At 45.0% G+C, this 26,163-nt stretch overlaps 1 protein-coding gene across 4 annotated transcripts in view; it reads left to right on the top strand.

Annotated features, from left to right (window-relative positions):
* The window catches only part of ELMO2 (engulfment and cell motility 2), a 38,787-nt gene that overhangs the window by 5,033 nt on the left and 7,591 nt on the right, over positions 1–26,163 (top strand). The window contains exons 2-15 of one of the 4 annotated variants that reach the window (XM_012640490.1): positions 6,404–6,531; positions 6,842–6,882; positions 7,340–7,412; positions 7,767–7,817; positions 11,001–11,182; positions 12,834–12,933; positions 14,377–14,528; positions 16,908–16,986; positions 18,145–18,180; positions 20,074–20,124; positions 24,292–24,414; positions 24,719–24,853; positions 25,446–25,550; positions 25,646–25,754. In XM_012640490.1, coding sequence (XP_012495944.1) covers positions 6,454–6,531; positions 6,842–6,882; positions 7,340–7,412; positions 7,767–7,817; positions 11,001–11,182; positions 12,834–12,933; positions 14,377–14,528; positions 16,908–16,986; positions 18,145–18,180; positions 20,074–20,124; positions 24,292–24,414; positions 24,719–24,853; positions 25,446–25,550; positions 25,646–25,754 — 1,315 coding nt within the window. In that variant the 5' untranslated portion in view covers positions 6,404–6,453. Of the gene's footprint in view, positions 1–6,403; positions 6,532–6,841; positions 6,883–7,339; positions 7,413–7,766; positions 7,818–11,000; positions 11,183–12,833; positions 12,934–14,376; positions 14,529–16,907; positions 16,987–18,144; positions 18,181–20,073; positions 20,125–24,291; positions 24,415–24,718; positions 24,854–25,445; positions 25,551–25,645; positions 25,755–26,163 lie in introns of those variants that run through there. The other 3 variants (XM_012640488.1, XM_012640487.1, XM_012640489.1) reach the window with 3 other exon arrangements.

Here is a 26,163-nt window from a genome sequence, read left to right as displayed (position 1 = left end):
ATCATCTTTCACTTCCTTCCTTAAGATAGGTTCTCCAACCCTGCTGCAGAATCCAGCTCATGAAGCAGTCACTGCATGGGTGATTGATAAAACTCCATGGGGCCTTTTGTAAGATAGGGATTTTATAAGCTCACCTTCCAGAAGCCACTTGGAAACCAGACCGCCATTGGAGACACTGATGTTGCTATTTTTCTCTTTTTTACCCCAGCTCTGTATTTGAAAAGCCGGGCTTTCATTCTTATGCCTTATAGTAGAATTATCTTCTTCAGATCATTGTGTGCCTCTCCTGTTTTGTGACATTTCGAATTTTCTAAGTCATCTTTATATCTGTGATGCTTTAAAGGGGGCGGGAGGAAAAAGGGTGGAGAGGTTTTAATCCGGAAGGGGCCCCCTGGGCCCAGATGAGGAACTATGGCTCCCTTATCCTGGCTGTTTGCTATTGAACTACAGTACTGCTGAGTGGTGGAGCAAGAGGCTATTTATAACCCTGAGAATTTTGCAATGTTATTGAATTGCTTCGACCTAATTTCCACTTCCTTTTAAAAATGAAAATGAAGAGAGTAGGCAAACACGTGCTAAAAGGGTTCCCTACAAGGAGATCCTTTATCCTGGGAATATTATCTAGAAAATATAATTACTTCTATTCTCCCGTCACCTGATGTTTCCATAGGGAGAAAAGCAGAGGGATATTTTCCTCTTTCTTTCAACGAGAGTCAGGAGTGCTAAATCTGATTTTTCAGTAAGACTTGTTCTGATGTTAGATACGAAAACACAGCTTTAAGCAATGGAAATACCATGTAGTTGGAAGGTAGTGGGACACAGAGGGACCACCAGACAACCTGAACAGTTCATGCCAATTCCTGTCCGCTCAGAGCCATCCCTGGTTCATAGGAGTGGAAGAAATCAGAGCTGACACAGGCACTTACTGAACCTTAACTGTATGTCAGATGTTGTGCTAGGTTATGAGACTACAGGGTGCACCTGCCCTGGAGGAGGAGCTAAGAAGAGGGATGTATAAATATATAACTATAATAGAGTATGACGGGATCCTTACGGTAGTATGAACAGAATGCTGTGGGAACATGGAGGCGCCATCCTATTTAGTTTTGCCAGGGAAAGGTAGAGAAAGCTAAAAAGAGAGGAGGTACAGAGAGGAGGTGACATCTGAGCTAGGCTTTGAAGCTTGAATAGGAGCTCTTCTGACAGTCAATGGAAGGAAGAGAATGTGCAAAGGTATGGAAGAATTGAAAGAACATGGCCTGCCTCATAGAAATAACAAGTAGTCCAGGGAAGAATCTGGCTAGATTATGAAGGACTGAATACCACACAAGAAATTGTGGATGGCCTTTAGATAGTGGGGTACTATTTTCTGTTACATTAGTGAGCTCTCATTATAAAGGTCTCTCAGCTTTAGATACCCAAGCCCCAAATCTCCATAGAGCATCTGCTATGGGCCAGGTACAGAGCTACTTGCTTGCACTTGGCTTTCTAACAACCCCAGGCAACTGGGATTAAATTCCCAGTTACTGTACCACTTACTAGGTATGTGACATTGGCATGCCTATTAACTTTTCTGTGCCTCTATTTTCTTATCTGTAAAGTGGGGACAAAAACGTACCACACTGTGTTGCTGTGTGGATTAAATGAATTAATATATGTAAAGCCCTTAGATTAGTGCCTCAGCATTATGTAATTGTTAGCTAATATCATCATTGTTGTCATCATCATCAAAGTATTACGTAGCGGGAAGAGAACTAACTTTGGAGTCCTAAGGCCTAGCCATGAGACCCAGTTCTGATTGATTGAATGATTGATCGATTGATTCCCTCCCTCCCTGCCTGCCTTCTTTCTTTTGAGGGGGGTATAGAAAGAGATGCGTGGAGGACAAGTGTCTCAGTCCATCTGAACTTCAATTGCCTCACCTGCAAAATAGGAATGTTTTTCAGGGTTCTTATGAGCATCAACTAAAATAATGCTATAGAAATGAGTATTCAACTATAAAGAGGCTGTCTGTACATTACTATTAGATATAATGTCATTACTACAAAGTCACCATATAACTAGTCTGTTTTGAACAAACCAGACTTATCTGAATGGGTTTTGCTCTCATTAATTCAGCCACTGTTAATTAAGTGCCTACTTGATACCATCATCTTATGCCAGTGATGTTGCTATCTGTTCTGACCTCCATTGTAGAGTTCCTCCAGAGCTTGGTGTCAGTTTTGGTATAGGCTTCTAATGATTGCAATGAACAGAAACGCAGGCTAGCTTAATTTAAAGTAGTTTTATTGGCAGGATTCAGGGGAATTTCAGGTACCCCAAGCATAGGAAGTAGAACCATGTAAACTGGAGAGTCATTAGGCAGTGACCTTTTCCATCTCTTTCTGAGATTTTGTAGTTTCTGGCCTCAGCTCATCTAAATATTTCTGGATTCTTCCTGCAGAATTGCTTCCTCTGCAAGGCGCTTGTTTTTGCTTCTCCGTATCTTTGGTTTGCGAGTGGCTTGCCATGATGCCTACTTTGGGCTTACTATGACCTACTGCTCCAGTGCCCCTTCTAGGGCCTAATCCTATTCCCCTTATCATCCAACTCCCTTAGACTGTGCCTTTTGAGTTCAAGAAAAAAAACTGGATTAGTCCAGCTAAAGTTGAGTGTCCATTTTGATCCCTTCAGCTATGGTGGGGTTGTGGACAGTGTCATTCAGTTCAAATAGGCTGACTGGGCTTTGTGGGAAAGGACAGAGTCACTGAGAATGGGGGCTTATTTTTACCTCTTGAATAGTCTTGTTGGTTGCAAATCTCCATGCTTTAAAATGGGTATGAATTTTTGGAACACCCAAGAATCATTCAGGGTTAGCTTTAATAAATAAAGAGACAACCAACCTAGGACGTGTCACATGGGGTCAAAAGAAAGTAAGAGCTATAAAGTAATGAGCTTTAGTGTATTTATCTCCAAAGATAGTATTTAGAAAAGTGTTCAAAAATACATGATTTGTTTCTTAGGAGTACCATCGAATTAAGGGTGAAGCTTCTTTTGGTGAGGACTTTAAAATGGCACCCTCATTTGGATTTTTTAAGTTCCACTTAAGAATCATGGGCTTTTAGACTCAGGAGGCACCTGAGACACTCAACATCTTACACTAGAAGAAAACTGAGATTTGGGGTATACATATCTCAATGTAACTAGGATTAGGCCAGGCCCTAAGGTCCTTTGGTTCTAAATCCAGTTGCTTTTTTCAGCTGGGAAAATCATCCCAGCCCAGTGCTCTTTCTCTCGTACCTTCACTGCCTACTTGTTTTAAAAATAAGAAGAAACCAAACTAAACAATAAATGGTCTAAAGAGCCATACTATGCAATTCCATTTATATAAAGTACAAAACCAGGCAACACTCATGGATGGTGATGGAAGACAGAAGTTGCCTTTGGGACTGGGAGGTGGGGGATTGACTGGAAGGAGGCATGAGGGAATTTTCTGGAGTGATGAAAAGGTTCAGTGTCTTGTTTGGGGGGTAGTTACAGGGAGATGTGCGTGTATTTATGTTTATATATACACACATAGGTACACTTAGGCTCTATGCATTTTATCGTATGTAAATTATATCTCCAGTTTTAAAAATGACCTCACAACTGTGCAGTCATACCTCCTAAGTACAGCAGATTTGCCAGTGAGAATAAGGATGCCTGTCCTAGGCATCCAGAGATTCATCGTGCCACCCCTGGAATGAGAACTCCATTGCTCTGTCACTGGAACAGGGCAGAAGTTATGCTAATGGTGCCAGTTTTTTTCCTTTTTTTAAACCCAACTTTTAGGAAACTATTGAGTAAATGCCACATACTGTGCACTTTACAAAGTTTCATTGAAGGAGACCCTGATATTCTTTTTTTGTTTTTATTTATTTTATTATTTTATTTTATTTTATTCCAGAGTATTACAGAGCTACAAACGCTTTGGTTACATAAATTGCCTTTGCACTGCCCAAGTCAGAGCTACAAGCGTGCCCATCCCCCAGACAGTGCTCATTGCACCTGTTAGGTGCAAGTTTACCCATCCCCTCCTCCCCCGCCCCACCTGCCCGACACCCTATGATTGTAACTTCCATATGTGCACATAAGTTTTGATCAGTTAGTACCAATTTAATGGTGAGTACATGTGGTGTTTGTTTTTCCATTCTTGTGATACTTCACTTGGAAGAATGGGTTCCAGCTCCATCCAGGATAATACATGAGGTATTAGTTCACCATTTTTTTTATGGCAGAGTAGTACTCGATGGTATACATATACCACATTTTATTAATCCACTCATGTATTTATGAGTACTTGGGTTGTTTCCACATCTTTGCAATTGTGAATTGTGCTGCTATAAACACTTGAGTGCAGATGTCTTTTTTATAGAATGTCTTATTTTCGTTTGAGTAAATACCTAGTAGTGGGATTGCTGGATCAAATGGTAGTTCTACTTTTAGTTCTTTGAGGTATCTCCATACTATTTTCCATAGAGGTTGTACTAGTTTGCAGTCCCACCGGCAGTGTGTGAGTGTTCCTATCTCTCTGCATCCATGATGAGGCCCGTTTCTTTTCAGAGGTTTGTTGTGTGTCTAGGCACATAAAAATTACACATGAAACATTCTGCCTGGAGCTGCAGAAGTTGTGGAAGCTTTAGGGGCCATCAGGCCAGCCCACTTCAATCCCTTTGGGCTTGATTTAGTCGCAACGGGTAGAAATTCATGCTAGCTCAGGGTAGACCACTGGCCAAAGACAGCTCCAAATTCTGTTCCCCCTTTACTACTTGCTAGGTGGGTGAACTTGGACACTTAATAAAACATGGAGCTTCAATTTGTCATCTTCCAATGGATGTGATAATCCTATTCTGCTGTTTTCATAGGGCAGCTGGGAGGACTCAACAAAATAAGTGAAAGCACCTTGAAAAACCATTTCTTTTACCTTGTCATGTTGTAACATGATATTTTTGACAGTCGACTTCTGAAGCAGCCCACCCTGATTAGGAAATGGTCATGAAAGCTTCCATCTTTCTGAGGCCTATGGTTCTGTAGGGAATAAGACTTTTACCCCTTTTCACCAAAGAGATTTGTACGTACCAGGCTATGAGAACTGGCATCTGTGTTTGGGCTGAAAAATTGATAGCGTACGTGAATAACAGCTTAGCAACAGCTATGCTGCTATGCCAGGAGAGGCAGGTGGTCCCCATTAGCGAGGCATGGATTGCGGGTGAGTGTTTAAACCTGGAGGATGCAGAAAGGCCTTTTTTCATTAAGAGAGAGGCCTCTCCTGAACCTGCAGGCACGAGTGTAAATATACATTGAAATAATCCATCAATCGAGTGACTTCCCTTTGTCAGACCTTGGAGGGAGAATGCTTTAGCTACTGCTTGGAATACCACTAAGCTATCAAGAGTTGCCTAGGATACCAGTCACATGGGCCCATCTTCCAGACTTGCTCAAAATGATTTATTTTCCTTTCTTTTGGAGAGAGGTGGGGGAGGGGGTCACAGGTACTTGCAAAGCCTTGTTCTCCTGTAGAGGAGCCTTTGTTTGAGGATATCCTTACCTCCCTACTCTTGAGCCCTCAGCAGCCCTTGCCCTTGGCAATAGGGACTGAAATAGCATTTCCTGTCCCAGTTCTCTTCCCCGTTTTCTGAACGTCATCCCACACAGAGGAGGCTCGGCATTGTATCCTTCGAGGGGAAAGGAGTGGCAGCAGCGAGTAGAGAGAGGAGGCAAGAGAGCATAGCTAGGCCCTGCTGACACTGGGATCTTCCCTCAGAGCAGAAGTGGCCTGGCTCATTCAGCTACCCGCTCGACCATGCAAAGCCTGTCTGTTCTCATCTGTCTCAGAGCACATGCTTCTCCCCTCGCAAGGTCTTCAGACGGAATCTGCCGTGAATACGCTCATCTACCACCAAGACCTCTTCACCTTTAAAAGGAAGTGTCACAGTGGCAGATCTTGCTTCTGGCTGATCTGTAGATGATAGATAGGTTTGTCCCATTTCTACTTGCTGATATAATCTCAAGAGACAAAAGCCCAAGAAGAGGTTCAGTATGATATAGAAAAATTCAAACCAAGTATAGGTCATCCCTTGGTATACAAGGGGCCTTGGTTCCAGGACCGCCATGCACACCAAAATCTATGTATAGGAAAAGTTGGCCCTCCATGTATGTGGGTTTCACATCCTGTGAATACTGTATTTTTGATCCACTTTTGGTTGAAAATAATCCATGAGTCAGTGGACCTGCACACTTCAAACCCATGTTGTTCAAGGGTCAACTATAGTTCCATGTTACTTTAGACAGTATCTGTCTTCAGACTCTCCAAAATATATAACAAGAATGCAAAATGAAGGCATACCCTGCAACTTTTTTCTTTATTCTGATTCTTCCTCCCCAGGCAGCTGTGTCTGTGTGTGTGTCTTGGAGAAGTTTGGCCCATTGGGAACCATGCCACCACCATCAGACATTGTCAAAGTGGCCATTGAGTGGCCAGGTGCTAATGCCCAGCTCCTTGAAATCGACCAGGTACGCTCTTGAAATGAGAAGCCATGATACAAGGAGTGGGGGCTGGGGGCTGGGGACGTCATGGCGGGGGATGTCTCAAGGGTTGGGGACCCTTGGCATTTAGAGGAAGAACAAGCAACAGGAAGGCTGAGCTTTGAGCCTGGTCCACCCTAGCGAAAGTCAGTCAACATGGCTTGGAAGAGGCTTCCTCTTCAACAAAAGCTATCAGGAAAGAGGTCTATTCTCATGCCCCATCTCTTGATCCTGCTCGGCAGAACCTTGGCGTGAGTAGGATGTGGCTGCTAGTGAAGGTTCTCTCTTTTTCTTTCAGAAACGGCCCCTGGCATCCATCATCAAGGAAGTTTGTGATGGGTAGGTTGAAACAGACCTCGTTTTCAACAAGAGCAGCTCAGACAGAAGGAGCACTGCCAGACGTCGAGGGGAATTCTGTGAAGGATTTCCAGTTAGGCAGGACCCCAGTGTGGGGCTCTTGTAGATCACTGTCTCACGAAGGAAATGCAGTTGATGAGGATGCCCCTAATACCTCTTATAAATCTTAATTTTTTTCTTTTTAGTTCAGGAATGTTCTATTTGAGGTCCTGGTGGGATCTGAGCCCACCCTCAATCGTATGCACCTCCTTTTGTGGTACAAATCTTTACAAAAGGCTGAGCAGGTGATTTTTTTCATCATCTCAACGTAAAGCTTTAGTTTTTTTCTAGTATACTTCAAATAGGCCTTGAGCAACTCTATTGAAAATTATTTATTCACAGCTTCTGGACAGGCTCAGAGGAATGGCCAAATGGGATGTACGGTTTTTCTCTTGCACAGGTGGTCGTTGCCAAACCCGGAGTATTACACCCTCCGTTATGCAGACGGTCCCCAGCTCTACATCACCGAACAGGTTAGTACAGGGAGAGGCAAAATCATGACAGGCCTTGCTTGAAGTGAACCACCCAGGTGTTTATCTTACTTAGCATCCAGGTAGCTTCCATTTGTCGGGTAAAGAGCTGCTCCCTGGGCAGATTGGGGCATACCAGCCTTTGTCCTTTTCTAGTGGCTGGAAAAGGGTGGCTTTTTCCTGAGATCCCAGGGTGCTTGAAGAGGATCTTAGAAGCCCTTTGCTGAGGGACAAAGAGCCTGACTGAAAGGCCTCAGTTACAACTACTTTTAAAATGACAAAAAGTTCTTGTTCATTGAACTTGCTTATACTATTTTAATATTTTATCTTAGTCGTTTTTTGTTTTTTGCTACCCAGACTCGCAGTGACATTAAGAATGGGACAATCTTACAACTGGCTATCTCCCCGGTAGGTATTCTTCCTTCTTCAGGAGTTTATTCATTTAACAAACATATGTCAGCACCTACCGTGGGCCAAGCTCTGTTCTAGAAACTAGGATGATGGAGATTAAAAAGTCAGTCTCGGCTCTCACAGCCTAGCTGGGAGTAAAAAAACAAATACAAGGGTCTTGAGAGAAAGTTGCTTAGGGAGTTGTGGAAACTCAGAAAAGGGACTATCTAACTAATCCTGGAGATTTCTGGAAAGCCTTCCTAGGGAAGGGGATGCTTAGCTCAGATGTTGAAGGATAAGCAAGAATTAGCTACAGAAAGAAGAAAATGAAAAATATTCCAAGCAGAAAAACCAGCATGCGCAAAGGCACAGGTGTGCTGCGTGTGGGGAAGGCAGGAATGCTGGGTGGCCGAAGGCCTGTAGCAGTCGCTGAGAAACCAGATTGAAGGTTACTGGATGGCCCGCTCGTGGGTTTGAACTTTCTCCAGAAGGAAATTGGAGATGTTGAAAGATTTTAAGCAGGAAGGTATGTTATGTCTAGGTTTAAGTTTTGGAAAGATCACTTTAGTGGCAATGTGGAAGATGGGCGAAAAGAAGGAAGATTGATGGTAGGAGGAACCTTTAAGAGGCTAATGAGGAATGTTAACAGCCCAATGAAGGTAAATGGCAGTGGAGTTAAAAGGATAGACATGAAAAATATTTAGGAGGTGATATCGATGAATATGTAATATGCTGAGTGTGAAAGAAAGGGGAGAATTGAGGCTGACCCCCTGATTTGTGCCAGAGCAGGCCTTCCAGGTCACTAAAGAATCAACCAGAAGGTAGAAAGAGCACCGAGAGTGCGAGTGACTCAGGAGCCGAGGGCAGGGAGCGAGTCAGGGTGGAGGGACGTGTGGTCTGCAGTTTTTCATGAGCGGAGAGACTTAGTAAACTGAGAAAGAAGAGCTGTCTGCTGACGTGGGCGGTCAGAGGCCGCTGGTTATCTGCACCAAAACAGTTTCGGTGCGCCGGCCGGGGCGGCCAGATTGCAGTGGGTCGAATAGAAGAACGGTAATAAAGTGAGGACCTTGAGTCTGCCACGATATCAAGAAGCTTGTTTTTAAAAGGAAGCACACAGAGAAAGTGGTAACTCAAGAGGGATATGGAGTCAAAAAGATGTGCTTTTTAAAAACAAGTAAAATAGCAATGTGTTTCAAAAATCAGAAAGTTTGATAAAGATACAGTGAAAAGTCCCACCCGACTCCTGTCCCCATCTACCCAGTCCCCCTCCTCTCCAACCCTTCACAGTTCGTAACTTCCGTTGGAATTTTTTGTGTGTCCTTGAGACTGTTAAGATGGAAGAGAGAGGAAGGTTGAAGGTGCAGAAAGGGGGTAATCAATGGAACGGGACCTTACTGGGTCAGGATGGGACGGACCCAAAGCCCAGGTGGAAGGAGTTGTGGTGACTGCTCGGCCCTTGAGGAAGATGATCAGCCTGGGTGCAGCTTTGGTTACATTTGTAGAAGAAAAGCCAGAAAATTAAGGGCATGATGGCACCTGGCCCCCTGGTGCAGCGAGACTGGCGCATCTGAGAGGAGGGAGGTATGGAGTGATAGCAGCTAACGTTTACTCAACACCTGTTTTTTGGTAAATATTTTGTGTATATTGTATCATCTAATCCTTACAAACAATGAGATAAGTACTCTTGATAGCCCAGTTTCGTAGACAAGGAAACAGAGATTTAGAGAGATTAATTAACTTGCCACTCGTCACACAGCTAAAAAGTGACCAAGTCGGCTCTCAAAACCAGGTGTGTCTGACGCTAGGCCTGTATTCTTACCATCCTGGTCTTCTGCCTCCCTCCCTTCTCCCGCACTTCTCACCTTAAGGACTTCATACCTCCTAAGCTCTGATAATTTAATGTGACAGTCTGGGAGTTAGTCGCTTTTATGGAAGTGCTGAAGCATTTATAGACCTCTTGCACGGCACAGTTGGCTTTCCCAGAAGCACGTCTCTCTGGAGCAGGAGGCAGCAGCCCAGAAATGCTGTCTCAGGAGTAAAATTGACATTTGGAGTTGGAAGTTTCTAAGTGGGATGCAGACCAGCGCTCTTCAAATTGTTCTATCCTGTGACCTTTTCTCACGGTGCACATTTCCTCCACTGCAGAGATAGTGGGGGATTTCTGTGTCCTAGAGAGCAGTGTGCTGCGAAGGGCCATCTCTGTAACGGGCAAAGGGGAGAGGGCCCGCAGGCCTGACTCCTCAGCCGGCAGCAGGAACTGGGCTCCGGTCACTTGCTTAATACTGTGAGAAAAGGGAAAGACAACAGGAGTGTTTTTGCTCTTAAGGCTCTTCCTTTCAAGCAGAGAACATTAAATTAACACTGAACGTTAAAATGGAGAATGATGGAATGGTAAATAGTGAGGTATTGACTATGAAGTTAATAAGTTCAGCAAAAGCAAAGACCAGTGAACACAGAAGAGGGATGTTAGCTGCGGCTTGCGGAAAAGGAGGCAAGCTTCCTGCTAGGAAAAGTTCATGTGCTGGGCAGAAGTTTTGTCTCCACCAGCCATCATTTTCATGAAACCGTTTTGAAATTAACTGTTTCTGGCTCTTGGTATTTTTAAAGTTTCCCCAGGACTATCACTTGGAGGAACAGTGATATGGACTTTGAGAGAAAGTTTTAAAAAATTGTCAGGCTTATCACATTTTAGGATTAAAAAGGATCTTAAAGGTCATCAGATTAAATTCTCCACCTTATGCAAGAATCCGTTTTATGGCATCTTTGACAGGTGGTTGTCCAGACTCTCCTTGATTGCTTCCAGTGACAGGGAGCTCAATAACTCAAGAGAAACCTCTTCCACTGTCTGACAGTGTTAATTAATAGAAGTTTTTCCTCTATTAATTAAACCACTGTTTCTCTGTGACTTGCCGTAGTTAGTGACTCACCCAGATCTCTCTTGTATTTCCTTGGTAGGAATTTTTTTTTTAATCCACAGACCAGAGTAGTACAGAAAAGATACTGATAACTACACATTGGTCTTGGCATGCTGGTAACTCCCTGATTGATCCAGTAAACATTTATTTAGCAACTCCTAAGTGGTGTGAAAAACTAGTTCTGCCTCAGGCTTGGATGTTCACAGAAAGGCCCCTGTGAGCTATCCACAGAGTAGTCACCTGCTGCAAGGAGCAGATGGCACAAAGCTTGTCCCTGGTCTCACAGTCCCGGGCTGCACGCCAGCTGATGGAGAGGACCCAGTCATCCAGCATGGAGACCCGGCTGGATGCCATGAAAGAGCTGGCCAAGCTCTCCGCCGACGTGACTTTTGCCACCGAGTTCATCAACATGGATGGCATCATTGTGCTGACAAGGCTCGTGGAAAGTGGAACCAAGCTCTTGTCTCAGTGAGTATTACTGAGGTCTTGTCCCAGGGACTTCAAAGATTTACTGCACTCGGCAGGGCATCCTAGTCTCATTCCCATTGGGTCCAAATAAGGGGTGTATTGAACACCACCTGTATGCAGAGGAGTGTGCCAAGCACTAGAGTCCAAACAGAGAGGTCTGATTCACTATTGTAGTCCTAAATCTTGTGTAGTTGGGCTCTCACAAATTAAGTAACAGTACGAAACAATACTGTGCTAAGTGAGTAGTAAAAGTAGGGGATATAGAAGTCAGGAAGAGAGAGGTCAGTCCATGACAGACCTGCTACTTTATGGAAAATGCTTGGTCTGCTGAGGGTTATGCGCAGACTGCCCATCATCTCCCAGAACAGGTGTCTGTCTCTTCTTAATCTCCCCTGCTCCCTCCCTCTCCAGGCCCCTTCCTCCCCATGCGCATGCATGCACACGCGCGCGCACGCGCGCACACACACACACACACACACACACACACCTGCCTTTGTGTTCACCACAGGTTACCCATTCGCCATCTCCCTGCCACACATTTGCATAAAGAGGAGGAGATCCCGAACTTGACGATATACCATGGCATCTTTATAATACTCCAGAGTTAGAATGAACGTGGTGGAAAGCTGTGCCTTGTGATCAACAGGGAATAAACAGATGCTTGGGTTCTCATCTAAGCCTGTGGATCCTAAGTTGGCAGAGAGGGAGTCAGAAATCTTCTCTTAGCCGATGGATCAACTATTAAAATTTTCAGCCAAATTGAGCAACTAATCATAGGTATTTGTTTTAAGTCTTGGCTCTTCCAGCTGCAGTGAAGTCCTGAAGCCTTTGGCTGCCATCAGCACTGACACAGGAGTTCTGCAGTTTCCCAAGAGTGCAGGGTTAGATTTCCCCTCAATTTCCTCCTCTTTAACTTGGGGATAATAATACCTACCTTGCAGTATTGTTGTAAGGATTATTGATAATGAAAATGTGTCTGAACATGCTTCATAAATGGGAATATTGTTTGTTAATTCTAGAGCACTGCACAGATGTATAAAGAATTAAATATGTGAGGAGGAGAGACAAAAGAGAAAATGTTTTAATCCTTGTTCTCGACCAGGAAGGGCTGTGCATATATCATCATCTTGCCCTCACCACAGCCCTGTGAGGTTAATGCTGTGAGACTAACTCGATTTTACAGAGGAAGAAACCGAAGTTTGAAAGGATAAAATTTGCTTGGTTAGTAAAAGGTCGAATAGGAATTGAAGCCATGTCCACACTTCGTACTCTCTCCTGCACTCTGCTGCCTTTTGGCCTACACATTGACATGGAACGTAAGTTCCCTTAGGCTCCTTCAGCAAGTGTTGGAGTTTGACAAAGGCCTGATGTCTTCTTAGGTCCTGGGAAATAGATAAGTGATTCTGTTTCCCTAAGATGAAGCAATATGAAGAAGGAAAGCTAATCATACAACAGCCTGTTTTTTCGATGACAGATACCTGGACTGAATCTGTTCTACATCTGGCTAGGTGTGCACGCAGGCACTTCCAGTTGCAGCAACTGATTTCCCACGGGGTTTACCTTGAAATCCATCCCTTTCGTGGCTGCCTTCATATCTGTGTTCCCCGGATTTGAATCTCTGTATTTTGTGTGTGTGTTGCACATGTCTCAGCTACAGTGAGATGCTGGCATTCACCCTGACTGCCTTCTTAGAGCTCATGGACCATGGCATTGTCTCCTGGGACATGGTTTCAATCACCTTTATTAAGCAGGTGAGGCCTCCAACATCCTGTCTTTCTCTCCTATCTAGGGTGCAATTGTCCTCTGGGCTTAAGGGGAGACATGGGCAATACAGCCATTCTGGGATGGATCAGCTCTGTATTCCCCGGGGCCGGATTTTTCATCCACGAGCCTTGGTCTTCTTGTGGCTTCTAAAAGATTTACACTTTGTTACACTCTCAGGGCCTGCACTGAGGAGATGGAACTGGGTTCTCAGAACTGAATGTGGTCAAAGTAGAATTGGAGGCCGGGCGCAGTGGCTCACGCCTGTAATCCTAGCTCTCTGGGAGGCCGAGGTGGGCGGATTGTTTGAGCTCAGGAGTTCGAGACCAGCCTGAGCAAGAGCGAGACCCCGTCTCTACTAAAAATAGAAAGAAATTAATCGGACAACTAAAAATATATAGAAAAAATTAGCCGGGCATGGTGGCACATGCCTGTAGTCCCAGCTACTCGGGAGGCTGAGGCAGAAGGATCGCTTGAGCCCGGGAGTTTGAGGTTGCTGTGAGCTAGGATGATGCCACGGCACTCTAGCCTGGGCAACAGAGTAAGAGCTTCTCAAGAAAAAAAAAAGTAGAATTGGATTGTTAGTGACACTTGGGATAAAATCAGCCAGTCAACCAGTACTATCCTTGAGTCTTCTGACTGGCTTCCTGAGCTCTCTCTTCTCTTTGGATAAAAAATGTGCATTCCATTTGCAAATGCGCCTTCTGTTTACAAATCTGCAAGGTAGCCGGTTTGAATTATCAGACTGAACTCAGTAGGTAGGAGGGGGCACTTCTGGTTTAGCCCCCCTTTCTTCTGCAAGAGGGGGCAGTGTCAATTCAGAAAACTGAACTAAAACCGGCGAATATTGTATCTGCTGACCTAGAATTTCACTCCTGATTGGCTAAGGACACTGGGGACATGCCAACCCTGTAGATATTTGGGCAAAAGTGAAATTACCATGTGTCAATAATATTGTAATGGGGATTGAGAAGAAGGATTAGATTAAAAGAATCCTAGGTCTTTTCTGCCTCTCAAAGTCTATGATATTGTAAGTGTGCATAGGGAGAAAGTATATGTTAGAGAAAGAATACATGGAGATGAAATGAGACCCCACTATCAGTAATATCCTTTGCTCTATATACTCTGCTTTCTCATGCCCTGAACCCTTATTTTGGGGAAGAAAACCAAAAACGATTAAGCTTTTAGATTTTGAGGAAACACAACTGAGTGGATACTATACTCTGCAGTTGAGTTACCCATGCCTAGGGGATTCCTGGCACATTGGCTAGGGTAACCATAACCCAGATACCACTGTCCACCTAGCAACAACTGCCCAAATGTGGTCATCATGCCTAAAAGGAGAGAGCTTTAAGGGCTAGCGTCAGATACCTAGGCTGTCCAGCTTTCTTGGACCCTGAGCTTTCTGACTGATTCACCCCTCTCTGGTCCAGATTGCAGGGTACGTGAGCCAGCCCATGGTGGACGTGTCAATCCTTCAGAGGTCCCTGGCCATCCTGGAGAGCATGGTCTTGAACAGCCAGAGTCTGTACCAGAAGATAGCAGAGGAAATCACCGTGGGCCAGCTCATCTCACACCTCCAGGTGTGAGTAAGAGACCCTACCCCCTCCTTTCACTTGTCTGTTCTCTTTTCTCCTCTTATTTTGTTTAAGTCTCCCAATCCTACCTCTGCTTTGCTTATATTCCAAGCCACTGGTCTGCTGGTTCATTCGTTCATCACCTTTTCCACACTACTGCCAGAATTCCTCCCATAATCCAGACCTGATCATGTCATGCTCCTGCCTAAAAGCCTCTGTAATCCCCCTTGCCCCTTAGGCTAAAGTGAAGATTTTCCCACTCTTCCTATACCACCCTGGTGCCAGACAAATTAGATGCTTTCTCCCCTATGGGCCAAAGAGTGTCTGTCTGTACCTACGATAATTATATAAAATACTGTATTTTTATTATCTGTTGCCCATTTTAAACTTTGAATTTCCTGGGAACAGGGACCAACCATTTTTGTATCCCTTGCTTTAAGTAGAAGCTCAATTAGTATTTGTCGAATGAACACTTACTGAACTAACAATGCATTGTGGAGAATAGTATTATAAGAAGTATTGTACAGGGCATGAGTTCAGGATATCAGTTCAAATCCAGGCTCTACCACATACAAGGTCTCTGCCTTTGGCAAGTCACCTAGTTTCTTGTGGCCTCAATTTCCTCATCTGTAGACTGGGGTTAATCACCCCACCTCTCAGACTGTGAGGATTAAAGAAGATTAAAAAAACAGTCTAGTAGAGTGGCCAGCACACATTAGATATTTAATAAATTCAGGGTTTTTTTTTTTTTGCTTGTGTTTGTTTTTTAAGAAGCTTATCACATTCTAAAATGTTGTACCAGATTAAAAAAACAGATGACAAATGAACCAATTGGAGTACTGTTTCTCTCCTCTCCATTCTTTTTACTTCACTTTCAACTGGTCTGTACAATTTAAGGGAACTGTAATTCCCAAAACAAGGGTGGTAATATTGTTGATTCCCTTCTGACTCACGCTCACTTCTGTCGTACTAGATATTGCCAGAGTGCTGCCAGAATCCCCCGCCAGTTCCAGGGATTTGAGGGTTCATAGCAGCCCTGTCCTCGCTCAACTATGCTCCCAGCCTGTTTTTCTCCACTGATCCAAGTAAAAAGAAAGCACCATGATTTCCTTGCAGCTCTGATTTCTTGCTGTCACTTTTAAAGAATCCTTCAGCCTCAGCTTTCATATCCAAAGAGCCAACAAGGTTGATTAGAGTGAGAGGGACATTATAAACTCCAGATAGAATTCTGATTTTCCTGTGACCTCACACCTATCTTTCTGTTGTTTTTTTACAAGTTTCTGCACACACATTGAACTTCTCTTTTTTTTTTTTTTTTTTTTTGTCTCAGAATTGAGAATGACCCTAGTTGCCTCCCTAAGGATGATAGAGGAACATGGCGTTTCTTAAGGGCCATTGGTGAATACTTTAAGTCCACAGCTGTCAGCAGAACTTGTGTGCTCTGCTGTTTGGGCTGAGGGACACTTAGTGCCCTCTGTTAGACTCCTCGGGGCCCCCTGCCTGACCAGGACCCGAAAGCCCATCAGCCCCTCTGGAAAGAGCCACAGAAGGCACCCACGACATGGCAGGTGGGGACATCTTGTCAAGTGCCAGGATTATAAGATTTCAGAGAATGATTGTAGTTGTTTTGTCTGTTTAAAATAAAGTAAGAAGTTTGTATTCAAAGACTTATAAAATATAGAAAAGCACAAAAAGTAAATTATTTTCCCATTATGCCCCCTCCAGACATACCCACTGGTAAACATTAAATTGAATGTCCCTCCAGTACAAAATTGGAATCTTACTATACATACTATGTGTACCATGATTTTTTTTAACTGAATAATATCTTGAACATTGCTCCATGTCGAAGATTCTCCTAAAAGGGTAGTCCTAAACCTTTCTTACATCCCAAACGCCTTTGAAAATCCATTAACAGGTATGAACTCTCACCTCTTTGGAAAAAATATCACATAGTTGACTAACTACGTAGAATAATTTCTGTACCATTTCTGGAGTTCACAGATACTCTAAGTCCATCCCTGAATCCCAGGTTAAGAATCTTTACCCTAAAACATGATTTTGAATAATTACTAGGATTCTCGTATGTGTAAACAGAGTTGCTAAGGTGAACCTTTGGATCACTTACCATGCTGTCCTTTTTTAATAGTACTTTAGTGAAACACCTAGTCAATAAATCTTGCCCAGCATTCTGATTCCTGTCTCAGGATACGTTCCTACTAGTAGAATTGCTGGGTCAAGAGCATGCCCACCGTTAATGCTTTTGAGACTCGGCCTCAGATACAATTTGATTACAGTCTGTGAGTGATTGTTTTAAACCGTCTCGAAGCATCATCTTGCTGTTCAGTCTCCTAATCTCCCTCTGCCTTCTTTCTCCATTGACGCAGCTCCAACCAGGAGATTCAGACCTACGCCATTGCACTGATTAACGCACTTTTTCTGAAGGCTCCTGAAGACAAGCGACAGGTCTGTGGCTGCCTTTACACACTTTTCATCTGGGCTTTTCTAAGAGAACAATGCTGACCCCACCCACTCTTCGCTATGCAGAAAGCAGAAATCCAGCCATTTTCCTAAGAGTCCACTTAGCCCTCTGTGGCCAGAGCCCAGCAGGGCGGCTTTGCTAGGGAAGACTCAGGAGAGGACTAGGAGGCGAAACCAGCTGGGTCTTAAGTCAGAGCAGGGGCTTTCAAACTTTTTCCTCTAAAGGGCCAGAGAGTAAATATTCTCTACTTCGTGGGCCATATGGTTCATGTGGCAGCTACTCAACCTTGCTGTTGTAGCAAAAGCAGCCTCAGGCAATAGGTAAATGAACGGGTATGACTGTTTCCCAGTAAAACCTTATTTACGCAAACAGGCAACAAGCCTAATATGGCCATAGTTTGCTAACTCCTGTGTTAGAGGATCAAGAATAAGGAAGAGGAGACCCGTGGGCACCACTGAGTCCAAGGAGTCCAAAATGAATGGGACTTAGCACTGAGTTTCATGTATAAAGGTCCTCTGATCCAGATTCTAAACGTCTTTCTTCCCCTATCCGTTAGCTGTATAACATGCAGATAGCTCTGCCTTTTTGAACCTCAGTTTCCTTACCTGTAATGTGGGAGCAATAACATCTGCCCCATTGACCTCACAAGAATGTCATGAGGAAAAGCAAGACCCCTGTTTTACCCAGGAGGAAACGGAATCAGCTGGGTGGCGGAACAAGCACTGACCTGAGATTTGAGGGGCCTGGGACTAAGTACTTGCCCTGCTGCTGGCTGGACTAGTCTTTTTAACCTCTGTGGGTCTCAGTTTCTCTTTCTGTAAAATGAAAGGGCTACATTAAATTCTCTCTGGGGGCCCTTCCAACACTAACATTCTAGATTTCTCTGAGAAAAACCTTAATGGTGTACAAAAGTAACACTTAATTCTGTGTCAATAGCGTGGGCTCAGAAAGATGGCATCCAAGTTGGATTGAGCTCTTGGTAGATTCTAGAGGGAAGACCAGGAGCATCTGTGGTTCTGTCTGTCCTTGTCTTTCTGGATGTCTTGGCTCTGTTAATGTCTTCCTCCCCAGTCCATGTTTGAATGTAAGCTGAAAGCTCATTCCGTCTGCTTCTCTCTGTGCTTTTTGCTTCCTGCCGGCAGGACAAGCACCTTAATCCTCTAGACCTGCCTGTCACTGTAAGTAACACCGCTGTGTGGAGAGGGCTCCGGGCCTTCCAGGTGGGGAGGTCAAAGCTGGGCAAGAATCTCACAGTCTGATCTAGATGTTCAGGGCACATCAAGACCCAGGGAAAGGTCGTGTGTGATGAATCTCCTTTGTCAGGACTCTTAGGGAAGTACTGCAGATTAGAGTCACAGAAAGGATTAGGGGGTAGCTGCCCTGGGGCGTGTGGCCCAAGCTTTCCTTTGTAATTTTCCTTTGCATGGGTCTGTGGTTCAACTAGGGAAGATCAGATTCAGAAACAGCTTGTAACTTTCATCTAGACAATGCCACAGATGCGTTGCCATCCAACTTGCCTTAGCAAAAGAGTAAAGGTAAATCCATACCTTTTTTGGACTCTTACTAGACTGTAGGACTGTGACAAGGTTAGACAGTTGACGAAAGGGAGTTTGGATGCTCGTTTCTTGGGTAGAGGGAGCTTTGGAGAGGTCAGCTTTGCGAGGATGTGAAAGAGGCTAAGTGCCTCCCCCGGCACCACGGAGAAGCTTTTGGTCTAATACCTTTATATTTGAGCTATAGATGACTGTCTATTACTCACTTTGTGAGTTGTCCACAGCAAGATTTAATCTCAACCGGCCGCCTGTAGCTACCAGAGAAGTTTCTAGGCCACCTTCCTCCTCTGCCAGCTAGTGTGTGCTCAGGGAATGCAAAATAAAACTTAATGTTCCTGGCAGTGTCAGCCATTTGGAATATGGCTAGAGATCTGGAAGTGAGAGAGAAAGGCCTTTTAGCTCCGAGAAAAATGACAGAGCTCATGGATATTACTCCATAGGAGAGGTGTGACAGCTCCCTTAGGCCCACTGATTTAGAATTATCTATAAAATTAAATGAAGGCAGTAGTTTAGAAAGTGAAGTCATACTAATTAACATGAGTAAGAAGTTATGGCTGACATTGGAAGGAGGAGACAGAAGAATTATGAAAAGCTGTCAGAAAAATTAAAAGCATTGTAATCTGGGACCATTTTGTTTAGGGGAAAATAGCTTCACATTTCAATAGCTCCTCAGGGTATTACAGTGTCACGGCACAGAATAATAACTGATGTTCTTTTTGATGAAGCCAAGTCCTTGGCAGTGATTAAATTATAATCATTGAAGTTGCTTCAGAAATAAAGAAGCGTATATAATATATTTTTTAAATTTACATAAGAATGGTCAAAATAATGGTTCTGAGAGAACCCTTAAAGCTTCACTCCCTGGAAGATTCATTTACGTAGGATACTTTATTTCCTGAATCTGCTAAATAAAGCATTACTGTCAAAGTCTGAATTAAATAGAATTAAAAAGGTGAATCTATTATGAAAAATTACCCCAAAGCACCCAACACATTGCTCCCTCAGCCAGTCAGAAGTAAATCACAGGCTACATACTGACTTAGAGCGCCCGTGCCCCAGCCCATCTGCCGGGGCTGGGGGAGGAGCTTGGCCAGTGCCTCATTAGAGCCCCTTCCAGCCCTGGCGGTGGGGTCTGCCCGGAACAATGCGTGTGGCTTGGAATCCATCACCCTGCTCTGTGCTCCACGTGCAGCGTCCATTGCCGGCATCCGTGTGACGCAAGTGTCTCATCCTCAAGCAGTCCATGTCTGTCTTTGGAGATGACGCGGTTGATTATGCCATTAGGAAGGGAAACCCCACTTGAGCTAATTTGTACTCTCAAAAAAGAGTGAAGAAATTTTTCAGAGTATAAAACACAATTGATGGTAGATTTTCTTTCATTCACCCACTTTTCATTTGAAAGAGAAAACATTTAAGAAAGAGAAAAAGCCCCAGAGGTATGACATCACTGTCCTCTTGCTAGTTGTTACAGGTGTGCGTCTGCCAACTTCCCTTATATGTACTTATTTTTCTCCATAGGATATGGCCAATGCATTTGCACAGAAGCACCTTCGGTCTATAATCCTGAATGTAAGTTCCTGGAACACACTGTATTTTGTTACTGTTAATAGCAATTATTACTATTATTATAGTTATTGTATTATTATTATTAAAATTACTATTGTGCTGAGGGCACACAGAGGGAACTTAGCAATAGGTACCGAACACTTCTTAAACTGGAAAGCTTTTTCTGGTAGTCCTATGTGAGCAGAATTGTCTCTAGGAAGTCATGCCACCAGGAATTGCAGTGCCTCCAGGGAGGGACGAGGCCAGTTATACTGTTTGGTGCCCTGCTGCTCCAAAATTTTTATCCAGAGAAAATATGTCAAAATCGGCACAAAAGAGAAAAGTAATTCGGCTAATACTGATCATAAATCTGAACTGTGTAGGGCACTGACAGAGATAAATAAAGACAGTGTGTTTGCTCTCAAAGACTTTCTGGTCAAGTAGGAAACACTAGTGATCATGTCACAGTGTGGGCAGTGTTTGTGGTCTGGGGAGCAGTGAGTCCTGCCTTGAAGGAGAGGGTGTCAGGAAACCTTTAGAGAAATATCTTCAGGTGAGCTGCGCAGGGTAAGTAGGCAGACCCAGAAGAACAGGAATTCCAGGCAGAGGGTGGCTGGAACCTAGGAGTGTGTGATTGGTACAGGGTGGGGCAAGGAGCAGATTTGTGATGAGGCTGGAGAGGTAGAAAACACTGGATCAAGTAAGGCCATAGTCTAACTCCTAAGGACAACTGAGGGGGTTTAATTAGGATGTCGAAATAACCAGATTTGCACTTGAGAAAGAGCACTCCGAGGGGTGTCTGAGGCGGGGAGAGTAGAGTAGGAGTTGGTGGTAGCGGTGGAGGGATCTGGAAGGAGGTCTGATTCCCTGTCACCCAGTGGTGATATGAGGTGGAAGAGGGCTGAGGTGGGAGCTGGGGAAGGGAGTCAAGGATCTAGATTAAAAAGAAGCAATTTTATCAGTTGTCAAAAACAGGGGAAAACTGGGAGACCACAGTGAAGGGAATACAATGAGAATCTAGAAGTCAAGTGTGAGAGACTTGATGCCGAACGTGGACTTTGGAGTCCACCAGCCTCCTCGCACTGCCATTTTCCAATCTTTGATCTTGATCAACTCACCTAACTCCTCTGGGCTTCGATTTGCTCATTTGGATGTGAGGAATAATGAACTGATGTATACAGAGTGCTCAGCAGGGTGTCTGGCACTTCGGTAAGCCCTCTCCTTGTGTTGGCAGAACAGGATGCCAAGGTGTTAAATCGAAGAAGCAAGCTCTGAGCACTTGTGAGGTTGAGCAGTCAGCTATGCTCTAAACACGCAGAGTCCGCAGACTTCCCCGTGCGGAAGTCCTCTCTGCTGGCTGCTTCACCGGTTACACCCAGCTACCAGCCTGGCAGGAGGGGCCCCAGGCAAATGCTAGAACATTGCCCACAAGTGGCGGGGAGTGCCTAGGTTCCCACGCGTGCTATCCACACTCCTGAGCAGCTGTCCTGGGCACTCTCCCCGCACTTGTGGGGGTGAGGGTGCCCTTCTGAGGGAAATTTAATTATGTTTGAGACTTATTGACCTCAGTGAGGTTAGAAGTTCAACTTATTTCTGGACAAACCTTGTGAACAAATAAAGATTCCACAGTAGAAGACAATTCAGCATCAGGACTCAGGACTTAAATGGTCTGGCAGGAAATGGTGAATGCAGGGTCACAGAAGTCCGGGTATTTCACCGAATCAAGCCAGAGAGCTTAGGCCCCAAGATGCTTGACAGCCAAGTACGACTGCAGGTAAAAACCCTGAAACTATAACGCATCAGACTGGAGCTATACTTCTTTAAGCCATCTATGGCGATGGTAATTAATTACCTTCCTGCTATGATGTCTCTTAAGTTTGGAAAGGAGATTAAAGTGAACAAAAACCAAGATCACATCAGCTTCCACTTCTATTCAAAGCTATTTATAAATTATGGAGGGAAGTGAGGGGGAAAGAATAGGGATAGACAGGTAGGGAGAAATCAGGGTGGTGGAGAGAGGGAGCAGGAGAGAAGAAAGGCTCAGAGTGAGGCAGAAGGAGGAGTGTGGAGGGGAAGCAGTGGCAGTGGCAAGGAAGAGACCCTGTGCCAGGAGACATGGGGGAAGGAGGGAAGGGAAACTTCGGGGTGGGAGGCAGGCGCAGAGAGCGAGAAAGTAAACTTGGGGAGTTGAGAGGAACCCTGAAACTGAGCTAAGATGAGAGGTCTCATCCTTGAGAGACAAAGCAGGAGCTGGAGGGCTGGGCACAGTCCCCAGTTCAGAGGGAGGGGTGCTGGCTTGAGTGCATTAGCACACGCTGCACTCTAGTTTGGATACGCTACTCTCTGCCCAAAATGGTAGCCACTGGCCCTGTGTGGCTCTTGAACACTTGAAATGAGTCTAGTGTGGCTGGGGAACTGAATTTGTGATTTTAATTTCAGTTTAAATTTAAATATCCATATGTGGCTTTTGACTACTGTATTGGGCAGTGCAGATCTAGAGAAAGAGAGAGAAGGGAGAGAGCCCTGGAGTCACGCAACTAGCAAAGAGATCTAGAATAGGGCTGTCCAGTGGAAATATAATGCAAGCTCTTTGTGTGATTTTAAACTCTCTAGTAACAACATTAAAAAAGGAATCAAGGAATCAAGTTCAATAATATATTTTATTCAACCCAAGATATCCAAAACATTATCATTTCAATATGTAATAATATAAAACATTATTAATGAGATATTTCAGATTTTCTTTTTTCATACTAAGGCTTTAAGATCCAGTGTGCATTTATACTCAAAGCACATCTCGGTTTGGACTAACCACATTTCACGGACCTAGTGGCTACCAAACTGGATCGCGCAGGTCTAAAGAGATTGATCTAGAGCCTGAGGAAGCTCTAGAGTGAGCTGATCTAAAGTTAGAGGGAGCTTTAAAAAGATAGTCTTCTAGAGTTAGAGAGCCCTAGAGCAGTGCTATTTGGTAGAACTTTGGGTGCTAATAGAATATTCTGTCTCTGCACTATGCAGTGCAGTAGCCACTAGCCACATGTGACTCTTGAGTACTTAAAATGTGGCCGATGAGTCAGGAAGTAGTATAATCTTGTGAAAAAAAAATGTGGCTGATGTGACCGAGGTACCAAATTTTTAACTTCAATTAGTTTTGACTGATTGAAATGCAAATTACCACATCTGGCTAGTGGCTACCATACTGGACAGCACAGCTGTAGAGACAGAGAGCTACTGCGTGAGAGAACGTGACAGACACAAAGGTTGTACATGTGGAAAACTAAGCAAGGGTCTCACTTGGGCAAGAAGGAACCAAGAGTGGCAGGATTCATGATGGTGGGTGAGACAGTGCAGGCGAGAAGTACAGGAGAGCAAGAAGGAAAGCAGGATGTGGGGGGAGTGAGAACAGGACGGTGAGAGACAAGAGCGTAATCAAGTGTTGACCAACCAGGACAGATGGAACACGAGAGAGAATGGAGGGGCCAAAAGTAGGGGTGGGCATCAGAGGACAAAAGGGGAGGTGATGAACTGACGGGGAAGTAGGGGCACAGAGAATGGGGAGGACAGAGTCAGAGGAAGGAGAGGGACATGGTGTGGGGGACGCAGGGAGCGGGGAGAAGAGAGGGATGGGTGTCGGAGAGGAGGGCGGAGAGGGCGGTGGGAGGGGCCGGGTGGAAGAGTTAGATGTTTCTCCTTTGTGTAGGTGTCTCAGTATCTTTAAAGAAAATGACCTCTTCTAAAGCCTCTCCACGGGGTGAAGCCATCCAAAACATTTTAGTTTTCTCAGGGAAAAACGACTCTTCCTCCACACATACTACCCATTGTCTTGGGTTTAGCAGTGCTGTGGGATGGCCGATTGGAGTAGGGCCCAGCTCCGATGTTCCCTGCCACAGCCTTGGTGGAGTGGCCTCCCCCATCTTCGGCGTGGCCAGGTCCAGCCCTGCTCTTCATCCCACTTCCCCTGCCTAGGGGAGCGCAGAGGACGGATGGTGCCGTTCGGGCACGCAGTGAATCATCTCTGCCTGAACCAAGCCCGTTCATGCTTCATCCCTTCTAGAACATGAAGTCCCCTTGTGTGGGAGGAGAGCTCTGTTGCCTGCCTGGCACACTTCCTTTTTCACTAGCACTGATGTGGCTCTTCAGTCAAAGGGACAGTCAGTTCAGTTCCCTGCTCTCTGCCTTTGCTTATTCTAGCATGTGATCCGAGGGAACCGCCCAATCAAAACCGAGATGGCCCATCAGCTGTATGTCCTTCAAGTCCTGACCTTTAACCTTCTGGAAGAAAGGATGATGACCAAGATGGACCCCAACGACCAGGTAGGTGCTAAGTGGGGCAGAGCTTTCCTGGCTGACATTGTGTGCTGTTTTCTCCTGGTTATGGTACAGTCCCCGCTTAGTCTATGTGCCAGGCACTGTGCTTGGTCTTTGCAGAAGTGGTTGTATCTGGAAAATCTAGCATGATTTGCACCTGTGGTAAGGGCCAAGGCCATTTCTGTCCTGCTATGGTAGAGGTGATGCCTCCTAAGGTATTGATTGGGCCAGAAAATCGTGACCTACTGTTCTTTTCCTTTCTTCCCTTAGCTAGCTGATTCACCTGCTGACTGTCTGTTTCATCTCTCAGGCTCAAAGAGACATTATATTTGAACTGAGGAGGATTGCATTTGACGCAGAGTCTGACCCTAGCAATGTCCCTGGGAGTGGGACTGAAAAACGCAAAGCCATGTACACAAAGGACTACAAAATGCTGGGATTTACTGTAAGTACCCCAAAGCGTAGATGGTGGTAGGCCTTCTCCCCTGACGGGAAGTCAGAGGGCCCTCCCAGACGGAGCCCTGACAGCTCTTCCTTTTTAATGGTGGCCCTGGAATAGATGACGGTAAGAAGCTTGAGTGGCCCTGATGCTTGGTTTGCTTGGTGGTGCCGAGTTGGCGAGTTTATGTGCAGCCTTTGGCCCCGTGAAACAAATCCATCTGTAGGAGGGCCAATGAGGTCAGCCACGGTGGGTAGAGAGGGGACCTGTCCTCTCACCAAAACAGCTGGGTCTTTTGCAAAGCTACCGTGAATATTTTGTAATAGAGTATGGCTTGTAGATGGGTGAATTTGGTTAAGTTTTTATCGCACACCTCCTCAGTGCCTGGCAGCATGGTAGGTGCTGGGATGCTCGATGAGCAGCCACGGTCCAGTGCTCCGGGGGCTCAGAGTTCAGTAGTAGAAATGGGTGCGAGGAAAGAGCTTGGATGGAGGTGGGCGCCACCTGCTAGTGGCTTAGAGAGTAGGGAAGAGAGGGCCTCCCCTCATGCCACATCGCACACGGGGATACTACCCAGTCTCAAACTGTGTTTCTCCAGAACCACATCAACCCGGCCATGGACTTCACCCAAACTCCTCCAGGAATGCTGGCCTTGGACAACATGCTGTACTTGGCTAAATTCCACCAGGACACCTACATCCGGGTAAAGGCGGGGGGCTGGCCTTCTCAGTCCCAGTGCCACATCTCTTGCTTTCCTCCCTTATCTCCCTGATCCTTCCTTTCCTCTTCTCCCCACAGATCGTCTTGGAGAACAGCAGCCGAGAAGACAAACACGAATGCCCCTTTGGCCGCAGTGCCATTGAGCTCACCAAAATGCTCTGTGAAATCCTGCAGGTTGGGGAACTACGTAAGTCTCTGCAACTCCCTCTCCTCCTTGTCATCAAGAATCTAGGGACACTCAAGATTATAAACAGTCAGATGTCAGGGACCGGATAACCTTATATGGGTTTTTTTTTTTTTTGACTTTTTAAAAAATATCACTGTATGAACTGATAATTCATCTTTTTATTTTGTTTTGTTTGTTTTGTTTTAAGAGGCAGGGTCTTGCTCGGTTGCCCAGGCTGGAGTGCATTGGCCTAATCAGAGCTCACTGCAGCCTTGAACTCTTGGGCTCAAGCCATCCTCCTGCCTTGGCCTCCCAAAGTGCTAGAATTTAAGGAGTGAGCCACCATGCCTGGCCCTGATGATTCATCTTATCCTTGTTTATAGGAATCAGGGCTGTTTCATTGAGCTGGCAACTTGAGCTGTGTTCAGAA

Source organism: Propithecus coquereli, unplaced genomic scaffold, assembly GCF_000956105.1.
Source record: "Propithecus coquereli isolate 6110/MARCELLA unplaced genomic scaffold, Pcoq_1.0 Scaffold153, whole genome shotgun sequence".
NCBI lineage: Eukaryota > Metazoa > Chordata > Mammalia > Primates > Indriidae > Propithecus > Propithecus coquereli.
Note: the sequence above shows the minus strand (reverse complement) of the source record. Positions and strands in the feature narration are given on the sequence as shown.